An 18,567-nucleotide genomic window follows, 5' to 3' on the forward strand; every position below is an offset into this window, starting at 1 on the left:
TGGTCGTTCTGGCATTAAATTGAGTTGATTACAACAGATTAAAATTGAATCCTCTAAAAGTACATTAATCCGCAATGTTTAAAAATCTCACTTGACATAAAAACAGAGGTTTACACAATTAGCTGTGTCAAACCTGTTCATTATCTCACCAGTAGGTGGCGGTAGTGTCGCGAGTCTTTGTTAACCCACACGTCGTGACGTCATATCAGGGCGACTCTGAACGTAACTGCTACAACAGCGGCCTGTGTTTTCACTCGATCGTTGTAATTTTTCTCTTCGGTGGAGGATTTGTCTCTGCTACCGATCACTATCATGAAACTAGTCAGGTAAGTGGCAGCGAAAATTTACGGTTTAACGAGTGTAAAGAGATGAGATGATGAAATTAAGGCGGTGGAGGTGGATGGGTTGAGATTGAAAACGAAGCGACGGTGATCAGGCGGGAATAGCTCCAATTGAATGGAGGCTGTCCGGTGTTACTATAACCTGAGTCGAAAAAATCTAAAGTTTGCCTACTCCCCTAAATTTTAATTGTAATTCCTTTTGCCGTAAGTCTGGGGTGTTTAAAATGTGTTTTAATAAACAATTATAGTTGACGTGGATCTCATTGAAGTCGCAGGCCCGGTTTACCTTAGGCTATTCCCTGCAAAGTGAAGTTGTCCAAGATCTGATATTTACCTACTTTACAGCTTGAAAGGTTTTGTTTAATTAATTCATTTATTTTTAGTGAATACGTTTATGTGTTTCTCAGCGTTCCTCACTCCCGCAGAGTTTTGTTTTGGTGCAAATGTCTGCACGGCCATTATTCAACACAGGCTAACTAGTTAGCTCCAGACTAGTCTCTATTACATTTATCAGAACTTATGTGAGAAATGTGTAACAGTGAGCCCAAATGTCGACCTTTTCGCACACTGACATTATCCAACGATTCCCCACAGGTTTTTGATGAAACTCAGCCATGAGACGGTTACCATTGAGCTGAAGAATGGCACCCAGGTCCATGGCACCATCACGGGTAAGAAACAACTGCTTTGTTGACCGCTTTCTCTCTCCTTGTTTAGGGGCAAAATCACCTCAAATCAAAATGGCTGTACTTTTTGAACTACTCTGACTGTAAACATAAGTGAAGTCTCGATAGAGGGGAAAGTCACTGATGCTTAGTGTTGGAAATCTGCAAGTGATTCAGAAGCAGGAAAGTGGGCCTTTGATCATCAGTAAAAACAAGATTTTTGATGGTTTCAAGTAGAAAAACACATGCATTTCAGTATGAATGTGTCTTTCTTTGCATGGGTAAAATTTGATAGGTTATAGATATATTTTTGGTGCTGTTATAGTGCTGAACTGTAGGTCGTAATCACTAGTGTAAAAAAATACCTTTGTGTCCACTAATAAGGTGGGGTTTCCACAATCCTGTAACTTTTGCTGTTGAGCATGCTACAAAAAAAAAAATTTAACCTTTGGTGTGTGTTTTGCAGCTCTTTTGCAACACGCACAACAGCATGTGCAGATGTTTGTGAAGCTTTTCACTTTTTGGTACTGGTTGAAAATTGTCATTTTGAACACTGTAGTTTTATATACTTAGTAAGGTTTTAACATGTAACAAGTGCACTGCTGGAAGGTGACGGTGTTTGCCAGAAACAGCCAAATGATGTTGTCTCGAATTGGCTCATTCTGATGAACGCTCTGCAGTTCTGTGCCGTTGCTGCCCTCCTAGTTTTGAGGAGGCGACTGCTGAGTGGATGATTGGTGTTGACCGTGTTCATTTTAAGGTGTTTAATCCCTCCTGCTCCTTTTCTTTAGGTGTTGATGTGAGCATGAACACCCACCTGAAGGCGGTGAAAATGACCCTGAAAAACAGGGAGCCCACTCAGCTGGAGTCGCTGAGTATCCGCGGCAACAATATCCGCTACTTCATCCTTCCGGACAGTCTCCCGCTGGACACCTTGTTGGTCGACATCGAGCCAAAGATCAAGTCCAAGAAGAGAGAAGCAGGTAGGGAATGTTTAAAAGGTGCACTGCAGGACTCCAGACCTCCTCCACTAGTGTCACTGGTATCTAGTATCTAATGAGGCACCAAGCTGCCATTTTTACTTTAAATTAAACCTGTCCGCGTCAGGTAAAACCTGGGAGAAAAGAAAAGAAAATGTAATCGTACTGGAAGGGAGAACACCAAGTTCATGAATGCCTTTATTACCATTTTCTTTTGTAAAAAATCTGACAGCAGGTTGCTATTTCTTTAAATTATTCATGATCAAAACATTTATCGGTGTTGCAGGTAAGGAAAAAATGTGAAGGTATTGCTTCAAATTTAATTGGTGGATACATCAGTGTTACTGCACACGTGTTTGTGTCCTTCCTGTGAATCTGACCCACTTAAAGGTCATTTCTGGGAACAACTTGGCCTTATTGCGGTCAGTGAAAGCAGCTCTTTTTTCACATTGTTAGGATCTGTCGAATTAACGAGTAATTTCAGGGCATTCTGCTGACTGATTAGTTGGATACACATTATATATCAACGCTGCGGCTGTCAGTGCATCTGTCCCTGGATAGTTTTGCGTCATGCTGCTGCTTTTTTACAACTTTTCCATGTTTAAAGTTTGTGGTGAAGTCAGCAAACTCACTTTCCCCACAAATGTTGGGCCACACAGAGCGTAATATACACGCCGTAAATGTGAGCTGATTGAAATTATTGCTGGTTCAGTAGATAAAGCCTGATGACATGAAAATGAACTGACTCTCAAGAAAATGGCCACAGTCCGAAGCATCTGTTGAGATAACATTCATCTTAGTAAAACAGTGGCTTGCCTGGCATTAACTACACTATGCTCACAGATAATTAAAAAAAAATAATAATAATTTTGCACATTGGTGCTGATGTGAGGGGGCTGAGGCTTGGCTGCCATCATCATTATCAGTGTCATTTAGTGTAAATTGTGTCATTGATAACCTCAGGTTATTAGGAGCAGCATCGGAGAGCAACAAATATATTACAGTAATACTGCTCTGGTGTCTGGAAGTCATAAGTTAGAAATAATTTTTTTCTAATGTTCTACGGTAGAAACTGAAGCTTTTTGTCACTAACATGAAATCGGTAAAGACGCTTCTAAAGTGCGTCTTTGTAGGCCTGTTATCACAGTAATGTGATGGGTTAAAGGTTTTAAAGCATCAGAGGAGTTTCAAGGGCAATAGCTCTTCAAATGAAAATGTTCCCAAGGCAGTCATCTCAAAGACGTGACTTTTTTCTGGTTATTTGTGTATAACAGCCCGCTGTACGATGTAGAAAAATAGCAAAAATTACACATTACAAATATTTTTTGTCCCTTTTTTTCATATTTTGGGGTGCGATTTTTTCTGACCTTAATCATGCTATAAACAAGTGAATAAATGGCAAAGACACCTTAAGTGTAAGGGCGTGATGGCAAACTTTTTGATCCATAAAGACAGCATGAGGATCACTTAGATATTCTGCGGCATGCAGGTGAATATGCTCCCTTTTCCTTATATAACCTGTTAGTGTTGCCATTGGCAGCAGGAACGAGCTGCAAATCGAATCCAGTCTCTCACAAACAAAAAAGTGTTTTTAAAATGGTGTGTGTGCAGTAGATGTTATGTAGAAATCTAACTGTGATTCAGTTTAATACCGCGATCTCTCCTGGTGCTCCTGCATCGCTTCCGTAAGTTGCGTAATTGTACTTCCAAGGCATAAAGCCATTAACCGGTTTAAATCACAGGTTTTAGTTGTGGATTAATTGAACAAATAAAAGCTTAGCTCTTGACTCCGTGAAGAGTTTGACCCACGATTTTTATGTTAAATCAATATGATGAAAGGAAGACGGCCACAATCTGTAACTAGACGTTCAGGGTGATTTGACTCTTTTACGGTCTCAATGTTTAATACTTCGCATCTTCATGTGTTGACTGTCGCTCATCTGTCTCCTCAGTGGCTGGACGGGGCCGGGGCAGAGGGAGAGGACGTGGCAGAGGAAGAGGACGAGGGCGAGGCGGACCAAGAAGATGATCATAAGGCCATGCAGTTGCTTCTCATCATCCCACTGTTTGTACAGGATTTTTTTTTTTTTTTCCCCCAACTTGTCCTCACAGGAAACGATTTGTGAATTTCAGTGTGCGTTTAGTTGTTTCTTTCTTTATTTTGTACATTAAAATCCTTGATAAGAGGATAAACCTGACTCTGACTTTATTATTGAGTTTTCTAAACCATGTTGAAAAAAAGTGTCTTTGCACAGAAATGCTTCACGGGAAATTAAGAATTATTGCATTTATCTGAGTGTAGTATTTGTGGCTGTCGTAACTGCAACTCAAAATTTAACAGGGGTAGTAGAGGACACTGGGTAAAACGGGGAAGGTTAAAAACTAATATTTTATTTATTTCTCCAAAGTTGTAATGGGTGAAATTAAGAAATACCCAAAGAGTAGGTTTTAATTGCATTGCAAACTGTTGTGAATTATTGTGATAATTAGAAACCTTTATTGGAAATTCCTTAATTTTGCATGTTGGATCAAATATTCTGACAACCTATATTTATACACTTTGAGCAGCATCAGTAATTGTGCTGCTGTGTTGTGAAGTTAATGTGAGATGTTAATAGTCCTGAATGAAATCTCTGAAACGTAGCACACTGGGAAACTTCTCATTGCAGCACCGCAGTCCGCCGCTAGGTGTCGTCTGTCTCCGTTTCAAACGGGCCTTGAATTTCGGAAGTTCATAATGAGTCTACTGGTCAACAAATGTGTCCAATATTTATGAGAAGACTTTGCAAAAGGCATTTGCCCTCAAAGTCTGACAATCTATCTTATCTAAAAAAAAAAAATCGTATTTTTGGAGGAGTTTATCAGTGTTTTCAGCAGAGTCCTCGGCTGTGTAGGTTAGCCTTTGAACCGGAAGTGGTTGGTAAATATTACTACTGCAACGTAAAATAATCTAAATATATCTAGGGTCAGTTGTATCGAATTTCAGTGCATATGATCACTTTAGTCAATTAGATATCATGTCAATATCTATATTACCAATACGTTTGCTTTACAAAAACACTAACAGCCAGTCAGTCTGTACCTTCACCGGCGGCCAAAGTCTCTACCTCTGAAGGCAACTGCATTCCGCCTTTGGCACGTCAACCATGAGCAGCTAGTTTACGTGTACTCTGTTTAATTGTTCTGATCGGACCTCAAGAAGAATTAGATTTTTTAAAAATGTCAACCGTCAATTGTGCTCGTTTCATGTATTTTGCGTTTGGAAGTAACTTGTTGAAGGAGAGACTGCAGCTGGCTAACCCCTCGGCGATATTTTTCTCTACAGGTCGACTGAAGGTTTGTACATAAAGTACCTTTAACGTGTAGATTCACCCTATAGAATTAATATCAATGTCATTAATAGCACATTTACTTATTTCCTGCCCAAAAAATACGTGCTATCATAATTTAGCTCATTCCTCATGTAACGTTGATGCTTGCTACTTGACGTGCAGTGATGTTTGTCACTTCCTCTTGTAAAGGCTGCACGTGAACGCTGCACGCCGGACTGCATTTTTCTTCATGTTTCACTGTAGTAGTAAAAACTAACGGAGGGAAACCTGCGTGCTCTCGCTGCGGCTATTCCTCTGTTAGCCTTCAGCAGTCTACATGGACTATCTTATTTTCTGGTTGACTGACATATGTCGGTTTAACTCTGGTCACATCAGTGTGTGCTGTCATTTAAAACCAGCTGCTTTTCTAAATCTATGTTCTCCGACAAGAGGGGTTACTATAGCAACAGTACACCATACAACACGTAAAGTGACACTTCTTATTTTCTAAGGCCCGAAATATCGTTTTATCTACCACTAATCAACTGCCAAAATAGACATTTAAGTATATTACCACTTAGTTTCTTAGTAGCAACTCTTAATTTTTGTAAAATTTTCAAGGAAAAAACGTCTGAAATATTACAAAACATAAAATTAGAGATAATTATCCTACAATATTAATAATAGTAATAAATCAATAATTTTTTACATGTGTACAAATATTTACTACCCCAAAAAGTTCTTAATATTGAGCTCCTAAAGCATTTTAAACCTAAACTTTCCGAGAATCTGAAGGAATGAGGCAAAATTGTTTAAACTTATCATTCAGAATCTGCTCATTACTATCACTAATGTAGCTCATCTATCAGTGTTGTTGTAATTATAACTCTGTTGTCCACATGTTTTTTCCAGTCATGGTCCAACTACTGAACCAGGTGCAGTTTGTGCTTCACCAACCCTTTTTAGTATGTTCAACTTCACCTCCATATTAATTAAGTGTAGTGTATACCTGGAGCGTTAATAGCCAGGCAGCATTTACTGTTGATACTTCAACTGCTGGGGGCCCATGGGTGTAAAAGTTATCTGATGTGTGCTGGAACTTATCCACGCAGAGCTCTAAAAGTCCAAAACCAGTATCTTAAAGTGGAAGTTGATGGGGAGCTAGCGCAGCTGAATTGTGCAACTGTGTGACATGAGAGTACTTAGAGGAGTTAGTTAGAAGCCTCACAGCATTGTTCTGAGCAACCTGCAGATTTTCAAAGAATTTTTGCTTGGACAAGTGAATTCAGACTTACAATAATCCAAATGTGATTAAACAGATGCATTAAATACACCTAAAATCACCTGAAAGTGGCAGTTTACCTGTCTTTTGCATCTGTAATTACCTGTTAGATAAAGCCGCTGCTGTTTTCCATGAGTGCAGCAGTTTTTACTGCGTTAAAGACTTCATAATATGGGGAACAGCCTCCCGTGTATGAGGGGGAGGTGCTTCGCTCCCTCCTTTGATGAACCAGCTGAAACAACAGGATCTGAGTGTACTGTGCTCAGATCGTGCTGTTACGACCAAATACTAGACAGACCCACAGGAGATGCCGTTAAAAATCACAAATTAAATGTTTTCTTGCCGCTCAATCTGATGCTCTGTACAGTCAACCCCTATCACAGCCTTCTGTGTGTGTTTACAGGACTACAAGCTGAACTTTGGCCTGTGGGAGAAACATGCGGAAAGTGCATGGCACGGTGGAGCGGCCACCATCGAGTTCTGTCCCGGCTCAGAGGTGTGGGGGGTAATCTGGACTTTGAGCAATGAAAACCTCTCAAGCTTAGACAAGTGAGACACGCACACACGTCTGTTAATCGGTTTAGCTCTCAACAGGCCCAGTTTTCACCTTTTTTTTTTTTGTTCTATCCATGCCCTTTTAGACAGGAGGGAGTGAGCCTTGGACAGTACTCTCCATTGGAAGTCTCCGTGGAGACCGATCAAGGCCTGATGCTCTGCAGGACATATCAGATGAACAATTTCCACGCCAGTCCTCCTTCACCTCAGTACAAACAGGTGCGAGCTCGTATACTCAAACTGATCCACATCAACACGCTCCACCTATCCTGTGAAGCAGCTACAGTATGCCTCACTCATAACATGTTATCTAAACCAGCATTTTTGTGAGTAGAAGATATTTACGTTGCTTTTTTTTTCTTTTCCTTCCAAAGGTGGTATGTCTGGGTGCGAAGCAGAACGGGCTCCCTGTGGACTATCTGAAAAGCCTGGAGGCCATTCAGACCAACAGCTACAACGGCCCATCGATCCTAGATCAGATCGGGACTGTCATGAAGTAGAGATTGAAATTTTGTTGAGCTTGAAAATGAGCAATACTTTGCTGGCTGTTCTGAGAAGAGTCCAGCGCAGGCCCTGCAGGAAGGTCAGTTCTGTTCGTTTACAGACTGCTGACCAAAAAAAAAAAACATATATATATATATATATATACAACTCAACATACATTTCCTGGGAAAGTCTGGAGATTTAAACGTAACAGCCTTTATCATGCTATATGTAACGGTTAATTGGAAGGATAATGTCACGATGCTGAAGACTGTCTTTGTAAAGACTGAAAAAAGCTCAAAAATAGGATTTGATGCAAGAACTTATTTATTTTTTTTAAGGCCAATTATTATTTCCTCTTTGGAGTTCGGCTGGGCCGAAAAAATATACCTTTTGACCAATTGTTAAAGCAAAATGTGTGCGTGCCGAGCGGGGAAAAAAAAAAGTCTAAATGCTTAATGTCCTGGTCTGTCAGCTGGTCCAACACATCTAATCAGTGACTAAACCACCACTCCATATGCAATGCTAAAAATGATACTTTTACCGTGAAGTGATATCTCAACCCTGTTCAAAAAGATACTAATTCGTGTTATTCTACCAGCCCATCACCCTGGCTTTCCAGCTGCTCGTGGGGGGAAAAAAAACAAAAAAAAACATGGCTTGGGATGCTTTCACAAATTGAAAATAACATTTTTATTTTAGAAAATGAAAAATAAAAGGAATAATTTATGTAAAAGAAAACCACTTTTATTTCTTTACAACACAGTGGCCCAGGACAGAGATACGCTTTATTTATTACCTAACCCAACAGTTTCTCATACTCTTGGAATAATAGAAAATACTAGTACAAAAAACAGGTGGTCAGGAGGAGAGAAGCAACGTGAGGAACACCCAATAGCATGTTTTTAAGTTGTGTCGGATCTCTAAGGAAACTTCCACGAGTCTATGCAAATATTGTGGACGTCACAATGGCACAAACTGCAGTTTGTTCTGAAAATAAAACGAAAGCTCATGCAAACAACGTGGTCGACAGAGTGTTCATTAACTGGGAATTTTAACGGCAAACGTACACATTCTGGAGACCGTGAAGAAGAAACGCGGGTCGATGAAAACGTGACAGTTGTGCACATGATAGAAATGGGTTCGAATTTATAAAGCAAAGTTTTATATAATAGATCGACTCTATATGAAGTGTTAACAACATACTTTTGTACAAATAGACATAAATAAAAGGACATAAAAGCAGCTATGAGGGGCGAAATCAGTACTCAGGTTGAAGTCTAACCATTGTTGAATAATAAGATTGTATCCGGCTAAATCTTGTTGCAGCTAAACAGGCGATGTCAGAATATCTAAGAGGTTTTTTTGTCTATCGTCATTATTTTTCAGAGAAGCATCAGCAACAAGGCATTGCATTTACATGGAAATTAGAGTACAAACCACCAACCACATACCGAGAGGTCAAATGAAGCACTATTGATGAAGGCTACATTAACAAACTGCCCTTAGTTACATGATAACTTGTATGTTAGGAAATGTTGCATCATCTGCACGGCGTGGGACTTTTACCTAGGACTCTCTACACAAAAGGCCATTATCAAATAGTTAGCAGGGTTATTTTTCTGGTTTTAATTCAGACATTTGCATTACTCGCTGTTTCCTGGTCCCATTTTCACACTTTTCTCCACTCATTCCATCGGCTCCACTTGTTCCACTTCTGGAACCTTCTCAGCTCCACTTTCATCCATTGGTTCAGCGGCTTTCTCAGCTCCACTTTCAATTGTTGCTTCGGCTAATTTCTTCGCTCCGCTTTCACCCATTTCTTCTGGAACATTCTCCGCTCGACTTTCATCCATTGGCTCTGGTCCACGCTCACCGTTTCCCACCTGCTCGGCCGACTCGGCGGGCGGCTGCTGCTCTGGGATCAAGAGGTTGTGCTTAACTTTGCTCAGCTGACTCATGTTGAAGCCGAGGAGGACAGCAGCCGAGTTCCTCTTGAGACTCTTCATGGTCTTGCTGCGCTTCTTGCTGAAGAGCGCTGCCAGCTCTGCTTTGGTGAGGGACAGCCTCCTGCATAGCTCCTCGGTCTCGGCTTTGGTTGCGTAGGGATTCACGTTGAAGTACTTGGATATGAAGTCTCTGCGCTCCTCGCTGCAGCGGCGCTCCACGGCCGTGGGCTCCAACGCGAGCTTGACTGCCGGATCGCTCTGAATCTCGGGCACCGGTGGGGGCACCGGCTTTTCTTGCAACTGCTTCTCCTGCTCACGCTTCTCAAGCTCTCGCCTCTTGCGCACGGCAGCCCTTTCTTCTCGCTCTCGTCTGTTAGCCTCCATGACCTCCTTCAGCGCGGCCTCCAGCCTCTTCTTAGATTGCAGCTCTGCCTCCGTTACAGGAGGCTCCGCGGGGCGTGCGGCAGTGATCACACGAGCTGGGGCTAAAGTCTGTGCCATGGTCAGCCCTTTTGGCACTTGAAGAAAGTAGAGTCCGGACGCCTGGCTGACCTGCTGAGCTGGTCGTGGCGGCTGCTGTGGCAGTACTGCTGGGGGTTTTGGTGGCTGTGGCGGCTGTGGCGGTTTTGGCGAACACCGGCATCGCTGAATGTGAAGCATCACGGCCTGCTGGGTGACCTTTCCCGTGTACACACCGTTGCAGTATATGCACTTGAAGGCCTCCGTCTTGAGGATGGCGTGGATGGTGGGCGCTACGAAGTGCTTCTGCTTCAGGTGCTGGAGGTGGTCGCTTTCGTGCTGGAACTTTTCGTCGCAGAAGGGACAGTACGAGCTGTTGATTTTCGCGGGTGCCGGACAGATTTCCTGCTGGTTGCTGGGCTGCAACTTAAAGAAGATTAGGTCAAGGGAATTAGTGACAAGGGCAAGATTGACCTCCATGTCGCCGAGGACCTCTTTGGGTGCAGTGGTGTTCACATCAAAGTAAGGGAACAGGATTCCTCCGGCACCTTTAGAGTAGACCCTGTACTTCTGCCTCAGGAAATCACAGTATGCTTTGCTCGTGGGATTGTGCTGCTTTACGTGTTCTGCAAGCTGCTTGATTGAAAAGAACAAAGCTGAGCAGTACAAACAATTGAGGCCGTGCAGCAGGTGTTGGAAGACGCTCTTTTCTGACAGCAGAATTTTGCACGTGAGACATTTGACAGTTTTGTCAGGCATTTTCCTCAGGAACGATGCTCGAGCAGCCACACTTTCTGACCTGGACGTGGAGGATTTCGTCTGATGTGCGACCTCTGTGTGTATGTCAAACACGTTGGAGGGGAAAAGTTCGTTGCACAGGGGGCATGTGATCCATTTCTTGGTTTGCGGCGCCGAGTTACTCGTTTGCTCAACAGGCTTAAGGGGGGTGGTTGTTCTCTGAGAGACGGGCAATGCTGCTTGCAGTGGAGCAAAAGTGTATGTGGGCATGCCATTCACCCTGTTGCCAGTTGGGATCAGGTGGCTCAGCAGGGACTGTGAAGTGAGCATGGTACCTTGTAGGGCAACAGGGTTAGTCGTTGCACTTTGCGTAACCGCAGCCGGCTTAGGCGCAGTCCCAGTTCCAGCCGCCACGTTGGCCTGCAGTCCCGATGGAAGAACAATCTGCTGCCCTTGTGGAGTCTGTCGCGGTAGAGCTGTAGCAGCAGATAAGGTTACAGGTGCCTGTTTTAAAGACATGTTAGACACCGTGGGCAGCTGGATCATAGGCGGCCCCTGAGGCACAGCACTTCGGAGGGCTATCGTGGCACCAGGCTGGAGCAAACCTTTAGCTTCAGCACTAGCGAGCTGCACCAGCGCCGATGCTTGGGGAGGCAAAAAAGCTTGGTTAGTTCCAGGGGCACAGATCAGAGCTGTACGGTTTGTAGATCCTTGTAGCTGCTGTAAAGCCACTACAGTCCCAGCGTGTTGGCCGTTACTTGGTAAGACCAAAGAGTTACTGGTGAACATCTGAGGTTGCTGTGGTTTGGGAGCAATATTTGGGAATGTCACAAACAAGCCATTCCCATTAGCTGTTGGTTTGATTGTGTAGTTCTTGTTCTCATAAATCAAACTCTGCACTTGTGTGCTGACTGAATAGTGTGCCGGTTCAACTAGCATGTGATGCAACATTTGGTCTAGCGTTCCAGTGTTCACCTTGCAAACTTTACAGCAGTAGATCTTTATGGATGTAGTCACTTGTTGGTGTAATCTATAACCAATGTACTGCTCTGCCAAATGGTCCAGGTGCTTGAGAATGATGTGCTTCTTCATCGCAAAGATGGAGGAGCTTGGAAATCCACATTTCCGACACTGATACCTCTCGTTTCCACGATGGGAGGAGATGGTGCCGTCCCTCTGCAACTGTATGTTTGGTACGGGAAGTTTGGCGTGGAAGAAGAGCATGTGCTTTTTGACAATCTTGGGGTGGGCGATGAAGAGGCACTGAGTGCAGGGTGCCAGTGCGCAAAAAGTCTGGACGTATCCATGGCAACGAGAGATGTGGCTCCTGAAGTTGTAGATGTTGTGTGAGGAGTACTTGCACAAGTTGCAGCACAGCGATCGGGACCGATAAGGCCACTAGAGAGAAAAACATAAAAAGAATAACATTACTTATATATATATATATATATATATATATATATATATATACACACACACATTAAACATGAATACAATAAAAGTAGAAGCAAATTAACTTGTGCTAGCTGTGATGCTCCTTGCATCTGCACATCCTCTGATCTCCACAATAACGCATCACTGTAAGGTCGCCCTTCACTGTGCCTGAAGCCTGGAGGTTGAGCAATGAAAACTAACACCCTCCTCTCTAACACTGAATCAAGTACAAGCACTGTACAAGACAGTTAAACAGGCTCGGGGTCCATGTTGCATCAGGTGCTTTCTGTGGAGGAGAAACTACGAAACAATTTTTTTCATTTTAGATTTGAGTTATTTTATGCTGTGAAAAAAAATGAGCTGTTCTCATGGCCTCCTTCAGAACATCCATCAGGATTATTTATGGTTCTCCTGGCTGAGAGTGCAGGTAAGACACAACCCCACTTCAAAAAACTTTAATGCACTTGGGCTGGTAAGCACTGGGCTTGTGATCGTGAGCACTAATAATGTCAATCATACCACTAATTATTCATTAAATATCATCAACAGCAGATGAGTCAGATTTACCTTCTTTTGTTGTCGGCTACTGTATCCCTCGGTGATATCAATCCAGCCCGTTTCCCGGAAGGTTTCGTCTTCTTTTGCATTTTTCTCTGAGTTTTCATTGAGATCCTGCATAGGGAATAAAAATCTCAATAATCCACAGATCTTTTTAAAAAAATACCACACTGTATGTGGTCTCCAAGTTAATAACACAAGCTTTAAAACATGAAATTCTACATAACTGGAGCCTATCCTAGCTGTCATTGGGCGAGAGGCAGGGTACACTCTGGACAGGTCGCCGGGACGAGACACACATTCACTCACACTCACTCTTAGGGACAATTTAGAGACACTAATTAACCTAACATGCAGGTTTTTGGGCGGTGTGAGGAAGCCGGAGTACCTGGAGAGAACCCACGTATACATGTGGAGAACACAGAAACTCCACAAAAGGGGGATCTGAACCTGGAACCCTCTTGCTGTGAGGCGACAGAGCGAACCACCGTGCAGCCCCACACTGACCATGTTACTGTTTAAATGCAACTAAAGACACTTAACTGCACAAGGCAAATTCTGCAGTCTGCCGGAAACATTTATTTACTGTATTTCTCTCCAGATCCTGGACTCAGTCCAAACTTCTTGGCACAAGCGTGATCATTTGAAAGCCAGTGCTTTGAAGTGCCACCCTGATAAATGTCAGTGTCTGTGCTCAGTGTTACGCAAATCGCTGTGGTAAGCGCGAGGCGGACATTGTGCTCGTCGTGGCACAAATCTGGGCTGATGTTTTGCTCCTTTAGTGTAAGATTTTGACAAACTGGAAAACCTTTTGATTTTAGCGTTTCAGCAAGTGTAAAACACTTTTTAAGAAGCCCTTACAAATCAACAGTGTCGAGTCGTGATGTTATGACCTTTAAGGGCTATTAACAGCACTTAACTAGCATTACACGAAGAAACATGCATTTCACTGAAATCATAATGGTTCCTGTGGCATTTTAGTGCTGACAGTGTTTCGATGGTTGCAGCGAAAACCACATGCAGAAGTGAACAGAGACATGGTGGTAGCACTCGTTGGTTTGTGGATTACAGTTTTAAACCCTTGAATTTGGCACTTTGGCCATCTTCTCTTTTTTTCCTCTCTCTATGGCGCTAGAGGTGGCTAATTGGATGGATGGCCGAAGCTGCAGAGGAGCAATAGGTGTGATCGACAGAACACAAGAAAACTATAAATACCCATTAGGCAGCAGCTTGTCAATCACAAGCAAATTTTTTACCCTGAAAATAACAAGAATATACAAGTTTGCATCATGCTGTGTGGGAGAAGACCAAAGACAGAGATCACAAACTCATTTGGAGAATGTTTATCGAGGTGTTAAATCAAGGGAAAACTAAGGCGATTTTCTCATAAACTTCTACACAACCTGACTCCAACAGAACTCACCTGATCCTGTTGGTCATAAGAAAGAACAAAGGTGTAAGACACACAGCTACAACTAGATTTAACATACAGTATGTGAAATAACTAACCAATTCAATTACTGTAGGTCAGATTTTAGAGGAATGATGCTGTGATCTATCCTCACTACATCTGCATGCAAATAGTAACAAACTTAAGACGTGCAAAAAATAAAAAATAAAAAGTTTGCATTTACATGTGTTTTAGTGAAAATGAGAACTATCACATACAAATAATACAGACTGGCTTAGTTGCACAATTTAGGTCAAACCCAAATCGCAGAGAAATCCCAGATAGCACGTACCTTCAGCATATTTTGACAGTCTTCCAGGCCGATCTCACTTAAGATGTTTTTCACAGCTTTACGTGCCTTTCGGATCTTTTCAATATTTCCAACTGGAAGCTGATACATGGTTCTCACAAGCCTTACTAAAGGAAGAAAAAAAATCTATTTACTGTGCAGCAGTGACACAATTATGCAGCCATCGAACATCTAACAGAATTGATCTTATTCTGCAGATATCGAGCACATTCAAATGTGCATCCTACTGGTGTGACATTTGCCAATATTGAGGACAAAACGTTGTGTTTTCCACTCTTTAATTTAGCTTTAAATACCACTCTGTGCAGCACAAAGGAAACACCACACTGTGTGGAATGACAGATATTAAGTCAATGGCTGAAGTATATTTAAGTAAGCAGCATAGAAATATCACCATTTAGTAGGATCACAATGTTAAAAAAGGAAAACATATAGAGGTGTGATGATGACTTGGCAATTATAGTGCAGATAAATAAATAATCAATAACCAGGATAACAAGCACAGCATGGCTGAACGTGGATATGTCTGCACAAGCTGTAGTTTAAACCAAAAAAAAAACAATAACATGCAACTGCTGCTTTCTCGACGAGTACCTCGTGGTGTACCAGCTATTAAGTCTCTTATTCACAGTAAACTCAAAGTGTGGGACTTGGATTACTTGCTAACTTCAAACCTGTCCCTTCACCAAACTGCCATCCATGCTAACACTAAAGAGTGTCTGCCAGCCAAAATGAAGTCACTAACGAGCCACTCGTACCACGCTGACAGCAACACGCTGGGTCACTAAGCCGGTCATAGCGCATCTTCCTGCTTGAGAATGCCCACAGCCTCCTCACAAATATTTACCTCTTCAATATTCAGCGTAGATTAACGTTAGTCGTCGCTGTGCCACCTCCGGCAGAGCTAACGTTCCCCACTTCCACCGGCCCGCAACTGTGTGTGGGTGAGCTGCGTCTGCTGCCACTGCTGCACACAGACACTCATCGGAGCAGCATCCCCAGCCTATACATGCCGCTGTATGACGACTGTCGTTAAATATGAACAGCAATGATAGCGAGCGGACTCCAGAGGTAAGTTATTTTTGGTCCAGCTTTTGTCCCTTTCTTCCCCTGTAGAGGAAAAAAATGGCGCTCAAGTTCAGGATCTGACGTAGTTGACTCATTTGCATACTGCACAAACTGACCAATGAGAGGCTTCCCATACAAAAAACTGTATAACTTTTTATTCTTTTGCTAGTGGTGTCAGCATTGTTTCACGCTGTTTATGTGATGTGTTTTATAGTTCAGTTTCTGAATTCAATGCAAAACCTCACTTGATAAATGAACTTTTCTTATTCTATAACAAATAGCTAGCTAGGGGGCGTGGCTAGTTCGACCCCTAGCAGTCACATGGTTACATGACTAAGCTTGACCAATAAACTATCGAAAAAATGAGCTAAATGGGTGGTCCTTCTATTGTGATGTCATATCATGCAACTCCTTTAAGCCAATTACATTAGACCACCATTTTGTTAAGAGATTGACTGGTTATTTTGGCTAGCATGGTACAAGTTGCAGATGTTTTACATTTACAAAAACCTATATGGCTAGCTACATCCGCATACTAATTTAAACTAACTGCGATTTGGGTTTTACACGTACTTACACCAATTGGTAACAGAGAATTCTAACATATTTCACATTATCAAGTTTACGCTAACACCTTCCCTCCTAAAAGTGTTAATACCCATGCAAGGCCCAAGCCACCTTTCTGATTGTATCAGTTAACCCCTACAAATCAACTTGTCAGTTTGTTTTTAGAAAAAATGTGTACTAGCTATTACCAAATGGGGCAGTAATTCAGTTAGTCAAATCTCATCAAATGGCAAATGTCATTACGTGTACGTCAGATCTTTGCTTGATTGCCGTGGCTATTTGAATCAACATTATTTAGAATTTGACCAATGACCTATTCTTTCCTCTTCTTCTTCCTCTTCTTCTTTCCTTGTCCCCTGGTCCGGTTCAGCTCTATTACATGTTATATATTGTAAACAAAAATAAATAAATGGGCATCAAGGGGAGCTTTACATTTATAAAACTTCCCTTGGCAAAGCAAATCTGTTTGGCATAAAAGGTATTCAGAATACAATTCTGCTGCCATAATGCTGAACAGGACAAGGGAAAAAAAAAAAAAAAGAAAAGAATTTGACCAATGAAAGCACATTTACCATCACGCCTCCAGCCAGGTCACGCAAATGAGAACAATTCAACAGAGTTGCAAAAGGTGGCTGAGCTGAAGAGTACTGTCCTGTAGCATTTAACCCGGAAAGAACGGCAAAATCTCAAATCTAAGACTGTTTAGGGACTGTTGAGTTAAATTACATCATCTCTAAGCACAAAGCTCTGAAGATAGGGAGACAAATATTTTTACTGTGAACCATCTCCTGTTGCTGTATCGTTTTATGGCTATTCAGCATCAGCAACTCAGAGTTCGGTCATTTTTGCTCCAATGAGCAAGTAGTGAATTAAAAAAAAGTATTCATACAGCATGTACTTTCAAACCTAATCAATTTGTTTTGTCGTGTGTGCTTCTCCCCTGGATGACTAAAGATTTGCCATTTATATAAGAATCACCATCATCCACAAAAACCATTTGATCAATACACACTCTAAACACAGCAAAGGGCTCTATCTGTGACAGCTCTTCTGAGCTGGTCATCTTCTAATCTGATTAACATCACCTCTGATGAACACTTAAGAGATATTTAACACTTGAAATGGGCTGTAATGGCCCCCAATGTTGCCATTTGTCTATAAGTCATTATGAAGCTAATTTCTCCAGAGGAAATCAATGACTTCCTTCAGATACACAAACATTTTCATGACATTTGAGGATGCTGATGCTCTCCAAAGACGATAACATTTTTGCATTGAAAAAACATGATTATGGACACGACATCGTGCTTGACACACGTCTGTCCAAGAATCTTACTGGGAAACACTTAGAGCACCCACAAGAGGAGAGTTGAGTGTCTTGTTCAGGGATTTACTGACAGGACAAGTAACGTAACTTCCACACAAAAATGGAAATTACCTAAATTCCTCTCCTCTCCGCTCCCTTCTATTTAATTTATGAACCTGTAAATGTTTGTTTGTTTGTTTGTCTGAACTGAGTTGAGCTGCATGAGCTATACTTTTTGCAGCAGAATGGCATTTGACAAAGTATTTTTGAATTTTTTTTTAGATTTGGGTTTGGTCTGCTGTTCAGATATCAGTACACAGGATTAGTGCACAGGAGTCACAAGCCCCCAGTCAGGATAATGTTTAATTGCTTGCCGCTGTTGCATCTCACCTTTGCACTTTTGCTGCAAACATTAACTATAGTTTTGAAGGATAATATGAAGCTGGTATAGAGATATAGAATTCAAACTCACCTTAGATGCAGGTGATTGATTATCAAAAATATCAGATTATACAATAAACTGGACAAAACCGGAGGAAGAACTAGCAGCCTCGTATATCCTTCAAGAGTGTAGGGTGGGCTCTCTTTTTACCAACTTCACCTGTATTGTTGAACTTTTTCTATCCTCCTTGAGCTAGCAGGTTCTCTCTTGGGTTGCAAGTGAGCAATAAATCCTTCCTGACACAACAAAGGCAGACCTCCACTTCTATTTCAGAACCAGACACTGGCCTTTGCAGCAGAAACACGGACAATGGTTCATCAACTAAGTCAAAACAGTAGGTGTTGAAGTCTACAGGTTTTCATCGCCTCGTGCAGATGCTAAAGAGATAGGGAATAAGTAGAGCATTTAAGGATCTATCCATCCATCGGCTGTCTATACCCTCTTTTTCCCGTTCCGGGAGAGTAGAGCCTGTCCCAGCTGTTATAGGGCTAGAAGTATGGCTACCTGTCCATCTTTTATTTCTCTGTGAAAACACGCCGACACAGACAACCATGCAACCTAACACCCTAATTTAACCAACAAAAAAACCCACTTTCGAATGGTGGGATGAACTTTGATCACCTAAAGAAAGCCCATACTGGCACAGGAAGAGCGTGAGAATCATGTTTG

The 18,567-nt window shown here is 42.0% G+C and overlaps 3 protein-coding genes across 3 annotated transcripts; 2 read left to right on the forward strand and 1 right to left on the reverse strand.

Moving 5' to 3' along the window:
• Positions 1–192: 192 nt before the first annotated feature.
• On the forward strand, positions 193–4,184 carry snrpd1 (small nuclear ribonucleoprotein D1 polypeptide). The gene is made up of 4 exons (XM_072370142.1): positions 193–326; positions 936–1,012; positions 1,798–1,989; positions 3,939–4,184. Exons 1-4 carry the CDS (start codon positions 313–315, stop codon positions 4,013–4,015), a joined length of 360 nt encoding a protein of 119 aa, XP_072226243.1. The 5' UTR covers positions 193–312; the 3' UTR covers positions 4,016–4,184.
• An 883-nt stretch (positions 4,185–5,067) lies between these two features.
• On the forward strand, positions 5,068–8,248 carry ggcta (gamma-glutamylcyclotransferase a). Its single transcript, XM_072370135.1, has 4 exons — positions 5,068–5,322; positions 6,983–7,128; positions 7,221–7,353; positions 7,509–8,248. The coding sequence occupies exons 1-4, from the start codon at positions 5,206–5,208 to the stop codon at positions 7,632–7,634; spliced, it is 522 nt and encodes a 173-aa protein (XP_072226236.1). The 5' UTR covers positions 5,068–5,205; the 3' UTR covers positions 7,635–8,248.
• A 5-nt stretch (positions 8,249–8,253) lies between these two features.
• On the reverse strand, positions 8,254–15,652 carry adnp2b (ADNP homeobox 2b). The gene is made up of 4 exons (XM_072370134.1): positions 15,363–15,652; positions 14,498–14,622; positions 12,765–12,869; positions 8,254–12,161 (listed from the first exon to the last, which is right to left on the reverse strand). Exons 2-4 carry the CDS (start codon positions 14,603–14,605, stop codon positions 9,306–9,308), a joined length of 3,069 nt encoding a protein of 1,022 aa, XP_072226235.1. The 5' UTR covers positions 14,606–14,622; positions 15,363–15,652; the 3' UTR covers positions 8,254–9,305.
• Positions 15,653–18,567: the final 2,915 nt, after the last annotated feature.

This window comes from Leuresthes tenuis, unplaced genomic scaffold (assembly GCF_036924035.1).
Source record: "Leuresthes tenuis unplaced genomic scaffold, fLeuTen1.0.hap1 SCAF_18, whole genome shotgun sequence".
In the NCBI taxonomy this organism is placed as follows: domain Eukaryota; kingdom Metazoa; phylum Chordata; class Actinopteri; order Atheriniformes; family Atherinopsidae; genus Leuresthes; species Leuresthes tenuis.